This window comes from Python bivittatus, unplaced genomic scaffold, assembly GCF_059951505.1.
Source record: "Python bivittatus isolate LINGU-HERP-01145 unplaced genomic scaffold, Pbiv_v1 ctg000180_np1212, whole genome shotgun sequence".
Lineage (NCBI taxonomy): Eukaryota > Metazoa > Chordata > Lepidosauria > Squamata > Pythonidae > Python > Python bivittatus.
The window spans coordinates 3,664,881-3,684,901 of NW_028277047.1; the positions used below are offsets into that span (position 1 = coordinate 3,664,881).

Sequence of the window (20,021 nt, forward strand, 5' to 3'; positions counted from 1 at the left end):
GTTGCTGGAGGTTCTTCATCCTGAGCAAGCTCTTGTACTAACTAGGCCCCACCGAGACAATTCCAGCTGGTTGCTTGGGCTATTCAGAATAGAGAGTTGCCCAGGAACCCCCCTGACACACACACTTTGTCTTTTAGCCTAATTAAGTTACGTTAACTTAGTTAAGATGCAGCAACGGACCTTAAATCAAGACATTGAACCCTGCCACATCATACTGCCAGCATTTCTGTTCTCTGAATGTCTCTCTCTCTCTGCCACTTTCATCCAGAAGAAAAGAAACTGAGTTTTCAGACAGTTCAGCTCTAGATGGCTTGAAAAGGGGATCTACCAATTCACAGAAGACGGCAATTCTCAGTGGCTCTCAAGACACAACTGTTTAATGGAACTTCCACCTACACAGTATGTTTCATCTGATCAGTTTTTGGGGGAGCAAAACGATCACATCTATGATCACATCTGGCGAGGATGACTCCACCCACCAAGGTTAGGAAGTTCTTAGTAAGCCTCAAATATTGGATCAGTTAAACTCAGATGGTCCAAAATCCTCCAGGGATTCAGGCAGGCATGTTCCCCACAACTCAGGACCCCCTTCGAAAGCCCAACTTCCCATCCCTCCCCCAAACAGAGCCAAGGCCATTTTTTTTTTGTTAAATAAATTTATTCACAAAAAGTTTCAGTCTCTTCATTTTTCTCTTGATCATCTATGTACAACAAACCCTTCATTATGTAGAAAGTTGTTAAAACCAAGAATGATACCCCCAGTCTCGGACTGGGGGGATGGGGTGTTAATAGCCCACCTTATTTTGGCCCTGAGGGTTGGGGGGCATAGGGAAAGGAGGGAGGGAGGGCAAAATAGATGGGTGGAGAAGGAAAACGCTGCTTCGCATTACGTGCTGTATCGCCCTCTGAGGCTTCAACCCACAATCCCCACGTTCCTATGCGATCCATGTTTCTCCCCCATCTTGCCTTAAAATTCTGGGGAATTTAGCAGCAGGAAAACCCCACAGAGGCAAAAATAAAATAAAATTTAAAAATAAGCCTGGATAAAGAGGTAGGAAAGAGGTGGAGAATCAGCTCGGGTGCCTCTTGAGAAACAAACCCCACGCGGTAATTGTTTGTTGATTTTATTATTTTTTTTTCTTTTGCCGTGTTTCTTATTTCCCCTTCTTTTCTTTTAATGTTAAAAGACCCAAGCGCCAGTCTCTGAGGTAAGAGGGGCCGAAGGTCGAAGGGCTGCAAATCAATACTTTTTACTGTTTCTTCCAGTGCAAGTCCTCCAGCTCGTAGAAAAGAACGTAACCTTCGCTTGATGAGACCTGGTTCTCACTGATGGGTGACACCCTGCCAGAAAGAGGGAGAAATGGGGTGGGGGGAAGAGAGAGGAAGGAAGGAAATCACATGAGAACATTGCTTCCAGATGCATGAAACGGGCCCGCTGTGGTCACACGCTGAGTATTTTTTAGCTTGATGAGAAATACCTCCCTGAATGCCACGGCAGCACATTTGTTATTAATCCTGTTCTTCTTATTAAGTCATAATCATCTTGAACCTGTAGAGGCTAATCCAGGGTGGGAATTCCACCTTAAAGTAGAAGTCTGACACGACCGTGGCGATCATGTCCAGATGTGGCTCAGCCTACCATCTGAATGTGCCCATCCAGTCTTCTACCACAATGGTGGAATAGGCACATTGTCAAGGCTACAAGCTGAGGCTGTTCCTCTTTAGCAGATACTTAAAAAAACGGAGGTTCCCCCCCATCCCACCGTTAATATGCTCTGATGCTACCGCTAAATACTGCGTAACTGGATGTTCCTCTATTTTAGCGTTTGGGGTTTCTTTACGGATCGCTGAGGAGATCTGCTTTTGCCAGCCGGCCTGGGCATCCCGGGTTGATACGGAGCCCAACAAATGGCTAGTGTAAATCTGTGGTTGTCACCAGGGGGCTGGGGAGGCAGGTGCAATAGGTTTTGTATCTGGTGTTTTTATTTCTGTAAGCCTCCCAGAGTCCCCATAAGTTGGGCGGCTGTATAAATTGCTTTAATAAATAAATAAAAAAAAGAATAAACGTTCACCAAAGGTGATACGTGCGCCGTTTAAATGCCCACGCTGTGACTTGCTTACCGGGAATCATTAAACACCCGCCAGCCAGACTGATCCTTACAGAAGGCTGTGTAATGACCATAATGGACGCTACCGGAGTGATTGCACAGGGCGTAGAGGTTGTACACGGGGGTGCCTTCAAAAGAGAGAAAACGGTGTGTAATATATACTAATACCCACGAGCCGCCTCTGCTTCCTGGATCCTTAAAGACAGTCTTTAAAAACAAATTTGATGCTACTTTATGAGATCATCCTTCCTGTTAGGAATCAGATGTGTCTCAAATGAACACACTTTTTTTAAAAAGCTGACTTCTTGGATTGGGGTTAAAATTAAAATCCTCACTGATGTTGACAATCTGAGTCTCAGAAGATACCCAGAAGGGAATGCCCCCAACTCAGGGCACAACTTACCAGCCTTTTCGCTGGCAAACTCCTTCAGGCTGAGCTGCTGGAGGGGGAAATCCACATATACAGAACATTTCTTAATGGAATAGCGGGTGGTGGAAAACCGATTGAGATCTGAGACCACAGGGGTTAAGGAACCCTCACGGCTTTGTAAATGTTGGTTTTATCCAGGTGATGCACAAAGGCAGACCCAACTCAGGCCTGACTGCTGCTTAAGCCATGCTTATAGGTCTGTTATTTTAAAAAGAGAACACGAGAAGGAACAAAAGTCTGAAGAAAACACAGAGATAGGAAAATCAGTGCCACTCCAGTTCTCTCCAAAACACTGCCCTGGAAGATCACTTCTATTACAAAGATCTTGTAGGCACTGGCTTGGTCTCAGGTCAATACAACACAGATGTTTCTACTAAAAAGGAATTCAATGCCTAAGCCTTTAGATGGGTTTGTATCTAGAAGCAAATCAAAAAAGCCAATTCTACTAAATAGGAATAATAGGAGATGTATACTTTTCTTAAGAGCGTCGGTTCCTCTATGGAATGATATTTAAAGATTACTCACGTTCTAATTCACAGGGACTTAGGACAACCTCCCATCTGTGCCAGGAGACTTTCGCCAGCAACTACAACCCTCCAACCCTTCACATCTTCTCCCTCGTGATCTTGTACTTCTCCCCAAAAGAACCAGGAGCAATGGAGAAGCAAATGTGAAAAGGATACGTAGCACAAGGATGCGAGGAAAGCGCTGGATGGTCAGCTTCTTGGTGCTTCGGGTCCTCTGTCGGCATTTGTCACATACCTATGCCAAGAGAGAGAAAAGAGCGAGTTTGGCTTGGTGCAAACTTTGTACAAATAATTACTAAGACTGAGATTTGCCCACTTCGGTTCCTCCCTTTGCCATTTGCTATGTATTGCTGGTGCAACCTCTCCTTCCTCCACCTCCTTATGTATTGCTGGTGCAGCCTCTCCTTCCTCCACCTCCTTATGTATTGCTGGTGCAGCCTCTCCTTCCTCCACCTCCTTATGTATTGCTGGTGCAGCCTCTCCTTCCTCCACCTCCTTATGTATTGCTGGTGCAGCCTCTCCTTCCTCCACCTCCTTATGTATTGCTGGTGCAGCCTCTCCTTCCTCCACCTCCTTATGTATTGCTGGTGCAGCCTCTCCTTCCTCCACCTCACCATTTACCAATTTCACCCCGTATTCACAATGATCTTAAGTACTGACTAAAACCAAATATTGCAATCAAAGCAAGCCAGTATGACTTAGAACTACATTCCTAATCTCATGGGTTGAAATTTCCTCGGCACACAGGAGCACCGGGAAGAAGGAATCCTTGATTAATAGGGGAAAAAGTTTACCGGTGCATTTTCAGAATCCAGTTCCTCTTCTTTGGTGAAAAGGCTGAAACAGTCAAGGAGAGAGACCTTCCCACCAGCGAATCCCTTCTGTGAAATCCAAACAAGGATTTGATTGAAAATATCTTCTATCTCGCCATTTCCCAGAGCAAAGCTCAAATACAGCTTGTACAAATTAGCACAGAGTTGTATATTGTTAATAATCGCATTTGTATCCCATCTTTTCCCCAAAAGTTCAAAATGGCATACACAGTTCTTGCCTTCTCCCATTTTATTCTCATGAAGACTCTCCGAGATAGGCCAGCTAGAGAGAGCATGATGGGCCCAAGACCACAGGGAGCTTGAAGGATACAGAGGGATATGAACCTGAATTCTAGCTATCACCACCACTGCTCTGCAGAACTGCCATCTCCGCTACTAACAACGCCCAACCTCACTGCCGTGCCTATATGGAATCAAAACGCAGGATTCAAATGCAAAATAAACAAGGCTTCACGGCAGTGTTAGACAGTGCGCACTGGAGGGGACCCACCAAGGGTTAGTAGGAGACACTCCCCTACAGGCAAAATGGATACCCTGATATTTATCCACTTCTACAAGGGGAAGGGAAAAAGAATGTATACACATACATATTCCTATGAAGATGCAGGCCTATCTAAATAAGCAATACTTCTCAAATTACTTTCTGTCCCTCTGTTAGCTACTATCTACAAGGAAGACAATAGCGTCACAGAGAAGAAGAAACTATTCCTTCAAGGTGCCAAATGCCAGGAAGAACACGTCCTCCTTCAAGACTTGGTACATGGGAATGTTTGTGATGAGGCTTTTTACAACCAGCCTAGTTCCCACCAGCTTCAAGGGTGCTGCACATCCCTTTACATTTCAATTTTAAGGTGATCCCATTCATCCGAGGCCTCTAAAACCTTGCTTCTTTCACCCAAAGGTGTATTTCCTTCACACCTATAAGCTCCCAAAACTGGGTGAAAAAATTCTCCCACAAAGATTCAGTTCAGCCTCTCATCAGCTGCACAACCCCCCCCCCCACTCCAGCTCAAAAGCTGAATGGCAACTGCTGTTTCCAGGACACGATTCTGCATTGTTTCTATGCTACTTACATATTTGGCAAGGGCCTATCCCTCCGGGAGCAACAAGCGATTAATTAGTCTGCAAAATTAATTGCTCATAAAAAAATCAGAACAAAAAACAGAGAGAGGAAAGATGCAAGGCTATTCCCCACTCCAGTGCCTCTCCCTTCAACTTTTTGTAGCTCAAACCAATCCTTCGCACCAGATTCTCCACCTCCCGCTGTCAGAAAGAAAACCCATGTTCTGAGCAGCTTGCGTTCCCATTTATCAAAAACTGTTTAACAAGCCAACAAAAACTGGGCAATAAAACCTGGGGGTGGTGAGATGTCCTCTACAAGATCCTCCCCTTCCCCACCAATGATCAAAATTCTGGGCTGAATGGATCAGCAGCACGATAGCATAAAGCAGTTTCTGTCCTGCACGATCTCTTGGGGACTGACCTTTGGGATAGGCAGGGAAAGGTCACAGAAAACTTCAAATGTGGTTGACCGATAGCCGCACGCTTGACACTTGAGACAGCTCTTCAGCTGGCCAACAAAGAGGTCTGGGAGAAAGAAGGAGGGAGAGAGAAGGGGGGAAGCGTGGTTCTGTTACTGCAAGAGTCAGTGTGGAAGCAGCATTTGACTTTGGAGCAAAACATTTTGCTCGGTAGACCTGAAGCAATGGTATCCGTCTCCCACCCTGATCCTGTGATGTCCTGACACCTGCATCTGTACCAAACTGACCTATGGGTGTAAATTATGTGGGTTCCCTCTCCCCCTGACCAAGGGGTCATTCTAGGCTGTTACTTGCATTGCAACATTGCCTGAAGTCTAGCTCAGAAAAGGCACCTTTTTACACCAGGTTTTCCTAACGTGCACTCAATCGTTTTCTTTTTTTCAGTTCTTGGAAGTGAAAGGCAGCAAAGGATTAAAAATATGCGGGCTCCAGAGACAAAGAGCTTTGGAGAAAGTGTCTACTGACCTACTATCTTGCTGTCTTCTCTTTCCAAGTAACGTTTCCACATCTGGTTGGCTTGCTCATCGTCACTGGAAGGAGAACAGAAACCCAAGAAAGAAAAAAGAGGAGATCTACATTGAGAAGAAGGAAGGGGCCAAAATGGAGTTGTTATTTAGGATCATCAATGCATATGCACAATGCATAAAGGGAGTCTAACAGGTTGCCTCCTTGACATTCAAGTTTTGAAGAGCAGAAGAGAACAAAAAGAACATGGCCACAAATAAGTGTTTATTTTTAAAGAAATTCATTTATTTTAGGACACGTTTAAAAAATACACAATAATGCAAAAAGGAAAAAGAAAGCCAGCTAACTGCAAAAAAAACCAGAAACAAAGTCAAAAAGTTAAAAAAAAAAACACCTCATGAATAACCCACAAGGAAAACAGGAAAAACATTATAAAAAATCAAAGCATTTACCTATAAATCAAACAGTAAACAATATCTGAAGGGTTCAAATTAAAAAAGGGGGAAAAAAATCCTCCACATTTGTAAAACATCGTGAAATCTGTGCCAGAGGGAACAAGTCACAGGGTGGCGACAACGCCAACCGGCAGACTGAAAAAAAGCTGCTTCCGTTCAGTTCGCAATTCGATATCCCGTTTCTGGCCCACGCTCACCTCAGAATTTCGGATTCCTCTAGCACCGAGGGCCACTTGGCATCTGAGAGGATGCAAGGAGTCCTACGTCCCTTCCGATTAATCTCCACGTGCAGCCGATCCATGAGGAACTTCAAAAACTCTTGAGCGTCTTGCTGGCTAGAGAGAAAGGGGGGCACAGAATAAGCTGGCTTCTCGTCCAAGACGTGAGATGACAACATGCACCGGGACAAAACCATTTGATCTTCAATCCTTTCTTTACAGAAATTTCACAGCTAGGGCATACAAGACCTGGCCTCTAATAGACTACAGCAGTGTTTCCAACTCCCAGAATTCCCCAGCCAGCCATGCTGGCTGGGGAATTCTTGGAGTTGAAGTCCACCCATCTTCAAGCCACCAAGGTGGAGAAACACTGGACTACAGGTTTGTAATAAGAAACTTGTAACTTCTGCTACTAGAGAGCCCTCCCCGCTCTGGAAGAAACAGGTTGGCTGTTATACAACTATCTCTGGCCAACAGGGCTAAGCTATGATTGAACCTTGTTTCCTGAAAACATCACAATCAACCAGGTTCACCTATCCTCACCCACCCTTCTCGAAGCTCAGCACCTTCCACTTCGATGCACTTCAGCTCCCAGAATTCCCCAGCCAGAACATCAAGTGCTGAGCAGTCTGGGAGTTGACTTCCCACCTCAGGAGGGCACCCAGGCTGGGTTAAACTTCTGTTACTTATTGTGCAACTGCTTTTCCCAACTCTGGGCCCTCACAGTGTGCTATGGATGGATGGATGGATGGATGGATGGATGGATGGATGGATGGATGGATGGATGGATGGATGGATGGATGGATGACTGGTTATGATGTTCCAGGATTGTGGAAATCCAGTCCTTCTGATCTGGAAGGGGCCAGGTTAGGAAAAAGAGCTCCGTGGCCTTTACAATGTTGTGGTATTTCAAATATTGATCTGTGTTAGGTGGGATTGAAAATGCCTTGCAATGGTTCCTGGCATTTTTTCATCTCTGAACATCCAAGGCAGAAACTCCCACCTCTCTCTTCTGTATCGCTGGGCTTACCAGCGTCTTAGACCAACTTGTGCAACAGTCTATACCACTGTAGATAGCAGAAGCTCAACATCACCTTTGCTGCAAAGAAACCCTAATTTGCTAAATAATCCAACTGCGTGTGTATTGAACAAAAGTTCAACCCTTTGCTCTGAACCCAGCCTTTGTTTGGAGGGGAAGGCGAGGGCATTTGGCCCTATTTTGTGTCCGAAAGGACGCCTGGATGGTGTTCAAATAAAGCAGCCAGAATGCACCTTGGAGGTTAGGGCTTCCCTCACCTGTATCCTGTAAAAGATGGAACGTATTTCTGAAAGACGGCTTTGAAGCGGCTGGGGTTGGTGGCCTCGGTGGAATCGGGGTGCCACAAAGTGGCGATGACGTCTGCAAAGGCTGGAAAGGAAAGAGACCCCAAACGAGGGGACACACCCCCAGGTCAGTTTTCCCTCCTCCTCATTCCAGCAATCAGCAGCTTGTGCAAAAGCCCACAGCAACCGCTTTTCTAGCTTGACAGACAACAGGCAAGAGAATGTTAAAAACAATATTCTATTTCAAGAGGGCTCCTTCCACCTTCCGACAGCTGAGATGGCCTATGTATCACCTATATATCACATCATTGTTTCCTTCCCATGTGGACTTCCAACAGCATCAACCCCACTTGCAGAAGCACGGATTCAGGGATCCTCTCCCGTGCACCACTGGAAGTTACAAGCTTGGCTGTTTTGATGTGCCTCCCTTAAGCCCTTTGTTGAGCGACATATCTTAATTTGCAACCCGAGGCTAAAAACAGCCCACAGGTGAGCGGAGGACAGGATTGCCCTGGCATTAAAGCCCTCTAATTATGCAACCCTTTGCTTAAGGCCAAGATGCTTGTATAATCGTGGCCAACGAGACTTGGATTAAACTCCCCCGGAGACCAATTTAGCTCTCTGGCTCTCTGCACCAATCTGGTTAGGTCACCTCCTCTACCTACAAGGGAGAGAAACAGGGCAGGAAGGAACCTTCCTTCTGCCACACCCTTTTTACCTTCTGTCAACTCCTGCTGGGTCCGGAGCGTGCAGGGTTGCTCCTGCCGAAATTCTCGACGGAGGCAGTAGTCCCGCAAGGGCTTGGTGCTACTCAGGCACTGCAACACCGCGTTCATGAAGCACTGGGAGGGAGGCAGAGGCAAGGTGAGGTCCCACTGCAGCCCGTCAGGCCAGGGGAGTGCCCGAAAAATCCAATGAACCGTGACCTTTAACAGCTAGTTGGCGCCCCAAGCCTAACCCTCTCGCACTCCCTTTCCTCTGCTTAAGGCTGCCATCTTGAAAAGGAGAAAGGACCCAAGGCTTGAGTGTGAAAGCCAGGATGGGCCAATTCATCAGGGAGGCTTATTGGGGTTCGTTTCTCCTTTATTCCATGCGTAAATAAATCAGCAGAAGATGAACAGGAAGGGGAGCTGAGGGAGATGGAGTTATTTGCCCATACTTCTAGGCCACCTACCCTTGAGACTCTAGGTGGCTCTTAGCAGGAAGCTGATACCAGCATTTACAGCCCCACATTTTGACAACAACACATGCTTCAGAGAAAAAGGATGTTTTCATCATTCTTTTACTAGAAGGCTTGGAAGGAAGGTTGAGGCCAAAGAGCTCTGACAGTCAGAATACAGAAGTAATACAGAAGAATACTTAAGCATACAGACGTAATGCTTAAAAGAGGGCTGGGTGGGGGACATTTCAGCAAAGCACCGTCATTTGAATAGTGTAAGTTTTTTCAGACTCAGGGGGCAACCACATTGATCCTGCGTGCAGTGCAAAGTTGGAAGCCGCTATTCTAGCTCTGACTAGAGGGCTTTGGAAATATCCAAGATATGGGAGAGACAGCAGGCTTATGGAGGGGAGGAAGATGGTAGCAATCAGGGTCCCCAACCTCACAATGCCCAGATGCATTGGGGCTGCTACTTCCCAATTTACCAGCCAGCATGGGCTTTGGCGGAGAGTTCTGGGAGTCGCGGTCCCACTCAGGTGGAGGCAGTGACATTAGGGAACACACAAAAGCCAAATTATCTGAGGATGCTATACTGCAATGGGCATCAATGCACAAATGTAGAACAAGCACTTTTCAACCCTATGCACTGACTCTTCCAACTTCAGCCACATTAAGATGTCCCACAAAAGCAAAACCTTACCTATCCCCAGACACTTAAGAAACCTTTGTGGCAAAGTTATCTCCGTGTGGCAAACTGGGGAGGGGGGGGGAGGGGGAGACCCATGACATCCTCTGCTTACCGTGTTGCCAAGGTTGCGGAGACCTATGTGCCCGGAGCCCAGCAGGAGAGTGTGATGTGTCTGGAGGAAACAAAAACGAGAGAAGCCGAACGGATGACAGGCTTGTTGTGACAGCTTGTATAATAGGGTTAGCTTGGTCCATGTCCCCATACCATATTACGTGAACTACATTCATATTTATGAATACACAAATAGAACAGTCCAAGCCAGGTGAACATAGCTGCCTTTACCAAATTGCTGAAAAATGCCTTACGTCGCACTCTAGGAGGGACACCTCGCCAGCCCCTTGATTGTCCCTCTCTCGGCCACCGCTGATGCTGCCTCAGATAAATAAAACCCACGTCCCTGAGCTGACCAGATGCAGCTTCCCTCCTAGCCATCTCAAGCAGATGACACTGAGCAAATTCCAGCAGCTTCAAAGGAGTACCCTGCAGCTTTAAAAGTTTTGGCGATTTCAAACAGCCCACTGTCACAACCGAATTCTCCTATTGCCCCTTAACTTGAACAACATTGTGTTTTAATCCTAAATGGAGTTTGGAAAACAGTTCGAGCCTAGTTTGAAAGCCAGGACCAATGAGCCACCATGTGAAACTGCGGACACGAAAGCCCCTGCACCGTTTAAACCTAACCTTTTGCTCGGTCCAAATGCGGGCAACTTTTAAGTGTTCAGTTTGTTAAGAATTTCCCAGCCAACTAGACTCTGACAAATTTGGAAGGCCACTTGACCAGTGAAAACAATCCCCAGGCAACACATACCCAAACTGATTCGACTGAATCTCACTTCAGGGCTGGTGGTCTGACACTGCTCCTTCCACTACAAAATAGTTTAGGCACCACAGAGCAGCTGTTCTCCCATATAGGGAATAGCTAGAAGTGTGGAAGAAGTAGCCAGAGAGACTACCACGATCAACGAAGGCAGGTGCCTCATTCGGTGTTCTGTTCGGGCTAACCGAGGCACTTATGAAGGGGACTCACCCGAGGAGGACCGTATTCTCTTCCCTGCTCTGCAACCAGGCGCCAATTTTCTGGCCGGTGGCAGAAACTGAGATTCATGTTGTTACCTTGCTGGTCATCAGCAGGAGCCCCATCACTGCTGTATGGACCACTGACTCGGAGATGTCTGCCCCTCTGCCATTAAGCCTGTGCTTGGAGCACAGGGTGCGATGCAATTTCTGGGGCAGTTCCACCAAGGTTGCCCCCTGGACCTCCGGCATAGCTCCCCGTCTGATCCCAGAAGGTGGCCAAAGGTGGCACGCCTCGCCCTGATCAGCGCCGAGTGGAAAAGGGCTGCTGGACCCTCCCACCCGTCTCTATAAGCCATCAGCTCATTAGCCAAACCCATTTCTCCCAGCTATTCTTGGCTCTTCTGGAGGCTCATCGCAATGGGATTAATTAGCAGAGCGCGCTACTTTAGGGAACCGCCACTGTTGAGAGGACCACGGAGCCAAAAACAAAAAATAAAAATAAACCATCACAAACACCAAGAAGGTGATGGCAACGACTAGCACGTTCCTGGGCGAGCTGCAAAGGGCCTAAAGTGCCTTTGAATCTTGAGCGGCTACTGCCAGTTGCCCAACTCGGTGAGAAGGGCCGAAGAAACATTCCCTCTGCCCCCACGGGCACCTGCACCCAATGCAGAAGGCTGTACAGATACACAAGAAACTGTAAAAGAAATTCCCCCCTGGGGGAATTAATTAGTGGTTACACCTTTTGCCAGCACTGGACTCATAAATGGGGGGGGGGGAGGGAATCACTTGGGAGACAAGGTTTTCAGTGGGGATCATGGATACACAACACAGTAAAAATAGGACACCCTAACTCCTATCAGATGCCCCAAAAGAGGGTAAACAAGTAACAGATGCACAACACAGGAGGCGGGGGGGGAGACATTTGAGAATGCAACTTCTCTTAGCAACCCTGCCCCCCGGAAAAGACTGAGTCTGCATGTAAAAAGAAGATTTGGGGGAGACATTTGCAATATCTTATGCATGCTGTTCCATGCATGTTTCTATGGAAACAATGTATTTTTTGTTATGTTATTAGCAACGATACCTTCCCTTCCTCCCTTCCCCAAATCTGTCTTGTGCTTCAAAAATCAGAGGCTGCCAGGAGCGTCTCCAGAAGAAAAAGGAACAATTCCATAACCTGGGTTTGGATCATCTGCTCGTGCAACTAAGATCTGTTCTGAATAGGGCCGCTATCGACTAAATAAATAAATGAATAAAAAATAAACAAACATAAGGAAGCTTAGAAATGCAACAGCGCTGAGGTTCCTTCCTACGGTCAGATATTTTCGCAAATGCTCCCCGGATCTTCAGCACACAAGCATCAACCCAGCAAGAGAGAAAGTCAAACACAAAGAATGGGGTGGGACGATGCAGACGACAATCTGCTACAGAGAGCCACGCCTAGCATGGTGACTTTCACACCTGTTGGCCCATGGGGCTGGTCATGGGGCAAAGTCAGCAAGCTAGATGTTTCAGGAGCTGAAGTCCACCAAGTGGAGAACACTGCCCTTTCTCTCCTCCAGCATTAAAATGATCAAGATCTTTTGTGGGTATATGTCTCTGGGAAGATGAACAAAACAGTTAAAACTTGCTGAAGCTAATTACATCAATAATTGCAACAGAGCCGTCTTAGATGTGACCAAGAGTCTATTCTGTGCTCTACAACAGCCGACCCAATGCTGCTGAGAAGTCATAAAAGCAATTACTCTCTCCAGATGCCTGTCTCCTACACTCAGTGTTTAAAGGTACAGGTAGTCCTCAACTTACAATCATTTAGAGTTACGACAGCATGAAAAAAGTGACTTAGAATCGGTCCTTGCATTTACAGCCGTCGCAGCAATCCCGTGGTCACATGATCAGAATTCAGGCACTTGGCAACCAGCATGTATTTACAACGGTTGCAGCATCCCAGAGTCACGGGATTGCCATTTGCGACCTTCCCTGGGGGCTTCCAACAAGCAAGGTCAATGGGGGAAGCTAGATTCACTTAACGACTGTGTGATTCACTTAATGACTGCAACAAAAAAAGTCGTAAAAAATGAAGCCAGTTGGGTGATCTTGGGCCAGTCCCTCTCTCTTAGCCCTAGGAAAGAGGCAACGGCAAACCACTTTGTCAAGAAAACTGCAGGGACTTGTCCAGGCAGTTGCTAGGAGTCAACATTGACTTGAAGGCACCAAAAAAAAGGGGGGCGGGGACTGGGAGAGTTATTAAATATGAAGTTGCCCTGACTTCAGGGCTCTCAAACACATTTTCTGCAGCCCTAGAGAGCCTCCTGAGATTGTTACTGAAATTGGCAATTTCTCACTGATTTTTGGCTGGGAAGCAATATCAAAAATGGCATGTTCGTACACCTAGGAAAGGGAAGACTCCCACCAAAACAGGAAAACCAGACAGAATATCAACCCCATCCCCTCTCGTATTGCCATCCTCCACTAGTTTGGCCACCATAGCTCCTGGCTGCCCCGAAGTAATTTTTCAAATGTTCTGGCAGCCAGGAACTGCACATCGCCCACCCCTCTGCAACAGTCATAGCCGGGTTCTGCAAGTATTATGCTTAATAATCCCTTACAGTTGCCTTCTCTTCCAGCCTGCTCAGAACAGGGGTCTTGCTCTGAGGCGGGCTCGTGGACACCAAGAGGTCTTGGGAACGAGCGTACTCTGTGGCCTGTGGGTCTATGGTGCAAGTCCTCAGGTAACCTTCTGTGCGAACGGACAAGAGCGGGGCAGTGGGCCTCCCGTCCAGGCCGGAGGTCACGTTGACCCTCCGGAGGGAAGAACTCCTCTTCAAGGCCAGGGCGCCCAGGCCGAGCTTGTGACTGCAAGAGGGGCTGCGGTCCCGGAGAGCGAGCCGGTTCAGCACCGTGCTTAGTTGCTCTTCGGCGTGGCTGCCGGAATGGCTTAAGTCCCCGATGCTGATAGACTTGGAGCGGAGGAGGTTGCTTTGCCGGCACTCAGAGTCCGGCCCGCCGAGGAAAACCCCGGGAGGCATGGTGAAGGAGGTGCTGCCAGAGACTGGGCTGGCCTGTGGGCAGCTGGGTACTCTGAGAGCATGATCTGCTTTGACGGGTCCCCGGCGGGAAGCAGAGCCCCGGGGCATATCGCCGCGCTTGGAGGTCCTGCCTCGCTCCAGCTCCAGTTTCTTGCTCCTGTCATCCAGGTTGCTTGGTCTGGGTGGCAAAGGGCGGAGTTTCGATGTTGCGGAGAGCCCATTGGAGAGGGTGGAAGAGGGGCAGCAGCCACGGTGCTCTTGGCTCGGGGCCCGTGGCCCGTTGGGAAGCTTGTTGGTGGCTTTCGGCTGGGAGGTGATGACGGCTTGTTCTCGAGCCCGGCTCATGCGATGTTCGGAAGCTTGGGGCATTGTGGAGAGAAGGATGTGGAGAGCCCTAAAGCGGAACGGAAAGAAGAGAGGGCCACAGTCACTCTTGATACAAAGATTAAGAGCACAGCGCACAGCTTCTTGAGGCGTCCCTGATTCTAATTTCACAAAGATATCCCGGAACACGGATACTCAGTCAAGGTCAAGAAGCTAAGGCTGTGAAATTAATTCCCAGCAACACAATACACACCTCTCACAAGCCGAGAGTCTCTCAACCCCGCTGGCCCCTTGTTCACACCTCACAGAGGTGGCTGACTGCACGAGGGTTCCCCTTTGCTGTTGGCCTGCAAAACAGAAGAGGATGCAGGGCTCGTACAGGGCTCTTGGCTCACAGATACCACAGAGAGCCACAGAGACGACCTTCGGGGAACTACGCAGAGAGATGGTTACAAAAACAGACACGTGCTTTAAGCCCGGGGAAACGCACAGCACATTAGAAGAAGCTCAGATCAGCTCCACCCTAACTCACTGGGGTGTAAGAGGGAGAAAGAGAAAGTGCAGGCAGGCTTTCCAGATTTTGTTACTATAGGCTATATCAACAAAGTGTAACTCCGGTCAAACTTGCAGAGTCTGTTTCCTGACCTGGCCTGCCTCAAGGGGCTGACAGATAGACTCCTCCGGAGTCATCCATTTCCTAAGAGAAAACTGAGTTATATCTTAAGGTAGCTTCTCCAGAGTTCTAGCTACGATGATGACAGTGAAGGCTTCTCACAAACAGCCATACGCACTGTAAAAACTTTCTAGGCTGGTACTTCGCACATGATGAGGGCCTGAACTGATGAAACAATGCTCTGAATGTGACAATAAAACAGGAGGAGGTAGAGAGATTTGACAGATTCATAGTTTACAGAATAGGTGGTATCTCTGATAGCTAAATTTCTGAATACCCGCTGCTGGAGGGTATTTGGAGAGAAACATGACTTTCTTGAGCTGCTCAGAGACATCTGGATGGCAACTGTGTGAAGCCCAAAGCTGGTCTACAGGTTCCTTTGGTTTACCCTAACAGGAATCTTCTCACATTTTCATCCTTTTTGCTATGCCACTGCCTACAGGAGAACTGCTGCTTGTGCCTTGCGTTAATATATCTACTGCAGGATCAGTATGCATGGCAGTCCCTGAACCATCAGGATATTATACTTTGCATCTGGAACCAAATTTTTAAGGAATACTTGTGGCAGCAAGTTCTGTGCAATCACAACAAATCAACCGGGTCCTGGATCAGGCTGTTACCAAAACACAAGATAGGAGTAAACCATCAGTGTTGCCCCAAAGAGTGATTTCTAGCCCGTGCGGGTGAGAGAAAGGGGCAAAAGAATTTGATTTCACTGTAAAGAAGGCTCTTATCTGATACAAATCAGCCACTGGAATTCTTTCATAATGGCTTCAATGGCAGTTTTCTTGCTTGGCCAGCTGAGAAAAATCTAAAAAGACCCACTGAGATTATGGGATTGTTTTAGTCACAATGAACTCAATTCCTATCCATTTCAGTTTCACGATAAGCACAGCTGAGGCTGGATATAACACTGAGTTTTAGTTATTTTGTTCAGTACAGCACATTTGTCCCTCAATCTTCTGTTTTAGGGCTATAACATACTTTGTATATTTTTATATCAAAGGGAGCACCAAAGTGAATCAAAAAGAAGTCATACAAAAGGGCTCAATTCTATAATTTAATGTGGGACAGACATTTATGCTTCATTCTCATCATAGGGAAAAATGCACGTGTAAATTAATTGAAGTAAAAAATCCTAATAGTCTTTCTAGAATTATTTTTTTAAAAATCTGCTCACTGCATTTTTAAAATCAAGCAATTTCCCTACTGAGCAGTGGGTGAGAGTTATCTATATTGCAAAAATGGGAAAATGCAAAATTTGGGTTGGCTTATATCAAATACACATTTAGTCCATGACAGAGTTCTAGCAGGAGACATGCTCTTCAAAGAATATAGGCAGTAGATAATAAGCCCCTTCTCTAGAAATCAGCAGAGAGATGCTATTTTTAGCTTCAGTGCCAATAACTGTCATTAGATCTATCCTTCAGGATGGCTCTACTGCTTCTTAAAAAGAGACTTAATTTGCAGTAGCAGCCATAGAGGCACGCTGGACAGGAAACCACACAATCAGCAATCAATATTGCGACAAATTATGCCAGTTAAAAGACCTTCTTTCCTGAAAAATACACTGAACAGAGCCAGGAAGGAAAAGGAGAAGAGGAATCAATTGCAATCTAAATCACTCTCTCTGTTAATCAAAATTTGAATCTAAGTGATCAGATCTAACTGTAAACTCCCCAGATGGACAACAGAGCTGCCCAGAGAACTGCTCAAATGCTGCTTACTAATATTCTTAATGCAGAGATGAGGAATATTGAGGGTAAGAGACAATTAGCACAGAGAGGTTTTGTTTTAAATTTTCAACTTTACATGCTCTTACTGAAGTACTAAGTACAGGGGAGCACTTTCCTGTGGGGGTTGCGGGTATGTTGAACTACTACGGTCAATGTGGCTGGCAATAATAGGAATTGTAGTTCCCAGCATCTAAAAAGGGACAAATGGAGGGGAGGCTTTTTGGGGTGGGCGGGAGGAAAAGAGAGAGACAGGGAAGGAAGGAAGGAAGGAAGGAAGGAAGGAAGGAAGGAAGGAAGGAAGGAAGGAAGGAAGGAAGGAAGGAAGGAAGGAAGGAAGGAAGGAAGGAAGGAAGGAAGGAAGGAAGGAAGGGCAAGCAGAGGGAGGGAGAATTGGAAGGGAAGGGCAGGGGAAGAAAGGAAAGAAGGGAGGGAGGGAGGGAGGAAGGAAGGAAGGAAGGAAGGAAGGAAGGAGGGAATCTTATTTGTGTTCACAAAGACCATTATTATTATCCTCTCGCATTATCCCTTATGCATCCCAGGGGCTCACCAGCGTTTTATTCTGGTGAATTTCAGTTACAGCTCATCCAGAAAACTTTCCATCCATTTAGGCCCTGTTGCTTGAGCCTATCCTACATTAAGCTGAGCTGGGATGCAATACTGTACTGAAATGCAAATGAACTAAGCTTAATCTTGACCTCTCACATCAACTTCACACAAAGGTACAACCCCCTGATTGGAAAAGCCTTGTGCTAGGTGCCTGTAAAAGGCATCTACTTAGGGCTGTCCCTTGATACTCAGTGGTAGACTGCAACTGTACATGGAAACTTCTCTGGGCAGTCGTGGCCCCTGAAGCATAGTCCTCTTCCACGATTTTGTCTCCTGAATCCCTGGTCAATCTATTTTCTGCCATTCATTTCTCCAATCCCTGGTACAGACCCAACTTGCCGGCTCTTTCAGCAACCAGCCTACCCTGCAGAGCTGACTTCTGCAACTGGCGCCCTCCAGAAACGCTGGAAAGCCACCTCAGCTACGGGATGATGGGAATCATAGTCCTGTAAACCTGTGAACCATCCCTTGGGGGGAACCGATATGAGGAAACGATTTCCCCCCTTGCTGTCAGGGTCTTGCGCCCGACCCCCTTTCCCAACCGCCCTTCCCCAACCTGGCGCTCCCCAGCTCCTTGCGCTAGAGACTACCACCCCCATCTCTCTGGCTCACAGACAGGTTCCAAAGCCTGCGGCGACGATGGGAGTTGTAGTCCTCCGCCTCTGACAGGTTGGGGGAGGGTCTCGAGGGTCCCCCTGGCTCCGTGACGAGGGAGGAGGCGCCTCCTGCGGTGACGGAGACCCCACCCCATCTTCTACACAGCGCAGGGGGGTCCCATGGGTGGCCCCCCCGAGGAATCCGGGCGCCCACCCCCCCAGGAGCCCTTCCCCTGCAGCCGAGACTCACCCGCCTCTCCCCCCGCCGCCTGCAGGTTACATAATAATGCCCCCCTCGCTCTCCACACCCCCTCCCCCCCAGTGTGACACCTATATAATGTATAGGCGGCGCCCTCCCCCCTCCCGCCCTCGACAGGCCTCTCCGCATCCCCACAGCGCCGCGGCACCTTGGCTTGAACGGTGCTCTCGGGACCCCCACTTGGTGGGCCGCTCGCCGCGGCCCCATAAGCGGCCCCGATGCCCCCTCTGCTCTCCCCGCACCCCTCAAATAAGCCTTGCAGCCGCGAAGGCGGTCAAGTATGCGGGCCTCACCGCCGGCGCGACGCCATGGCAACGACTCCCGCCGCTCCGGCCGCCATATTTGTTCCTCCTCTCCCTCCCGCCCCGCGCCTTGAGTTGCCCGGACCACAGTCGGCTTCGCGAAGGCCGTCTGCGCAGGCGTCGTCACGAGCTCGCCGAATCCCGCGCGCGCCGGCGCAAGGGGAGCCGGCGTTCGAGAGTGGCGCATGCGCAGCTCCTCTCTTTTCGCTTGCCTGTTTCTGAAACGTCATAGCTGCTTCTGTTCTCCTCCGCCCAGCATGGGCCACGCTCGTCTTCCGTTGCCGTGGCAACAGGAGCCGCTTTCCGGGAATTTAAAGAGGCAGTCGCGTTTTTAAAAGTTGCTTATAATGTATTAACTAGCCTTTCTCCAATGGGATTCCTCGTAGGATTCCTTTATTTATCAATAAAACATTCCTATTAATCTGCTGCACCAAAAATAAAGAATGGGACATTTGGTTGCCTTCAAGATTAACCCATTAGGACACAAATCAGGGGAAAACACTGTACAGTCATGTAATTCCCAGAATTCCCTGTCAAACTACCCAGGAATTCTGGGAGTTTTAGTCCTGCAGGGCTCCAGCTACAGAGAGTCTCAATACCCCAGGGTTTCTCAACCTTGGCAACTTTAAGACGGCTGGGGAATTCTGGGAGTTGAAGGCCACCCGTCTTAAAGTTGCCAAGGTTGAGAAACCCTGCAATACACTGCAGGGGGTTCCAGGACACAGGAGACGCCTCCCATGCTTTTTCCTGCCCCCCCATTGTCCCCCACCCCCCGCTTCCCAGGTGCGGATCTGATTTAAAAAACCACAAAACCACTCATCCCCTTTCTGACACTCTTCAAGCTGGGAATGTTCCCCCCTCCCAGCCTTCTCCACTATTCGACAGTCAGGTATACAGCCTCTGACCAGGGAGGCTCTATTTTGCAAGCCCATTTTCGGCACGAATCGCCCCCCGATGCTTCGAGTCTTCTTTACGTGTATTGCACGTAAGACGGCCACCCGTCTTAAAGTTGCCAAGGTTGAGAAACCCTGCAATACACTGAAACACTGGGATTTTATGTCTCTCTGCTTCAACTTAAGAGCAATTCACTCCGAGTTGCACCTTACGTTGGCTCCACAATTACCAAATCTCTTTCTCCTTAATGGGATTTACTCCCCAATAACCATATCAGAGTCCTGAGTCACACCCTGACCACCTGGACACATTGCAAAACCCCCTTGGCTTTGAGCGTTTCGCAGGCAACTCTGGGGCTGGGCGCTCGCGCTGCATTCGGACACACGTCCCTTAACTTTGGTTCGCGGAATCAGCCAGCATGTAAATTGATTGATTGATTTTATTTATTACATTTCTCCCCCGCCCATCTCCTCCCAATGGGGGAACTCTGGGCGACTCACACAAAACATTAAAACCATAAATATATATAAATACATAAAACATCAATTTAAAAATATTACTAAAAAAGGAAAAGGAAATAAGCAAATCGTACTACAATTTAGGGCAACGCGGCAGCCCTGCCTGCTCCATGCTGCCTACATGCAAAGAGGGATTGATTGATTGATTGATTGATTGATTGATTGACTGATTGATTGATTGATTGATTCATTCATTCATTCATTCATTCATTCATATTTGTATAGCCGCCCATCTCACACAAGGTTACCATTAAGGC

The 20,021-nt window shown here is 47.8% G+C and overlaps 1 protein-coding gene across 2 annotated transcripts; it reads right to left on the bottom strand.

Annotated features, from left to right (window-relative positions):
* Window positions 1-677: 677 nt before the first annotated feature.
* On the bottom strand, window positions 678-18,539 carry USP21 (ubiquitin specific peptidase 21). 2 transcript variants are annotated; one of them, XM_007426129.4, is made up of 14 exons: window positions 18,344-18,539; window positions 14,434-14,527; window positions 13,437-14,250; window positions 9,860-9,919; window positions 8,619-8,742; window positions 7,874-7,985; window positions 6,557-6,694; window positions 5,905-5,969; window positions 5,382-5,485; window positions 3,860-3,946; window positions 3,222-3,300; window positions 2,512-2,619; window positions 2,122-2,236; window positions 678-1,341 (listed from the first exon to the last, which is right to left on the bottom strand). In XM_007426129.4, exons 1-14 carry the CDS (start codon window positions 18,537-18,539, stop codon window positions 1,251-1,253), a joined length of 2,187 nt encoding a protein of 728 aa, XP_007426191.2. In that variant the 3' UTR covers window positions 678-1,250. The 2 variants fall into 2 exon arrangements, with proteins under 2 accessions (XP_007426191.2, XP_087993443.1); XM_088137317.1 differs by lacking the exon at window positions 14,434-14,527 and having other exon boundaries at window positions 18,344-18,410.
* Window positions 18,540-20,021: the final 1,482 nt, after the last annotated feature.

Bases quoted from the DNA above. Each gene is read 5' to 3' on its own strand.
- USP21 (XM_007426129.4), bottom strand. From the start codon at position 18,539: ATGCGCCACTCTCGAACGCCGGCTCCCCTTGCGCCGGCGCGCGCGGGA. The intron at 6,695-7,873 runs GTGAGGGAAGCC...CTTTCTCTCTAG, and splicing joins CCATCTTTTACAGGATACAG to CCAGCAAGACGCTCAAGAGT. The intron at 5,970-6,556 runs GTGAGCGTGGGC...TTCTCCTTCCAG, and splicing joins GAGGAATCCGAAATTCTGAG to TGACGATGAGCAAGCCAACC.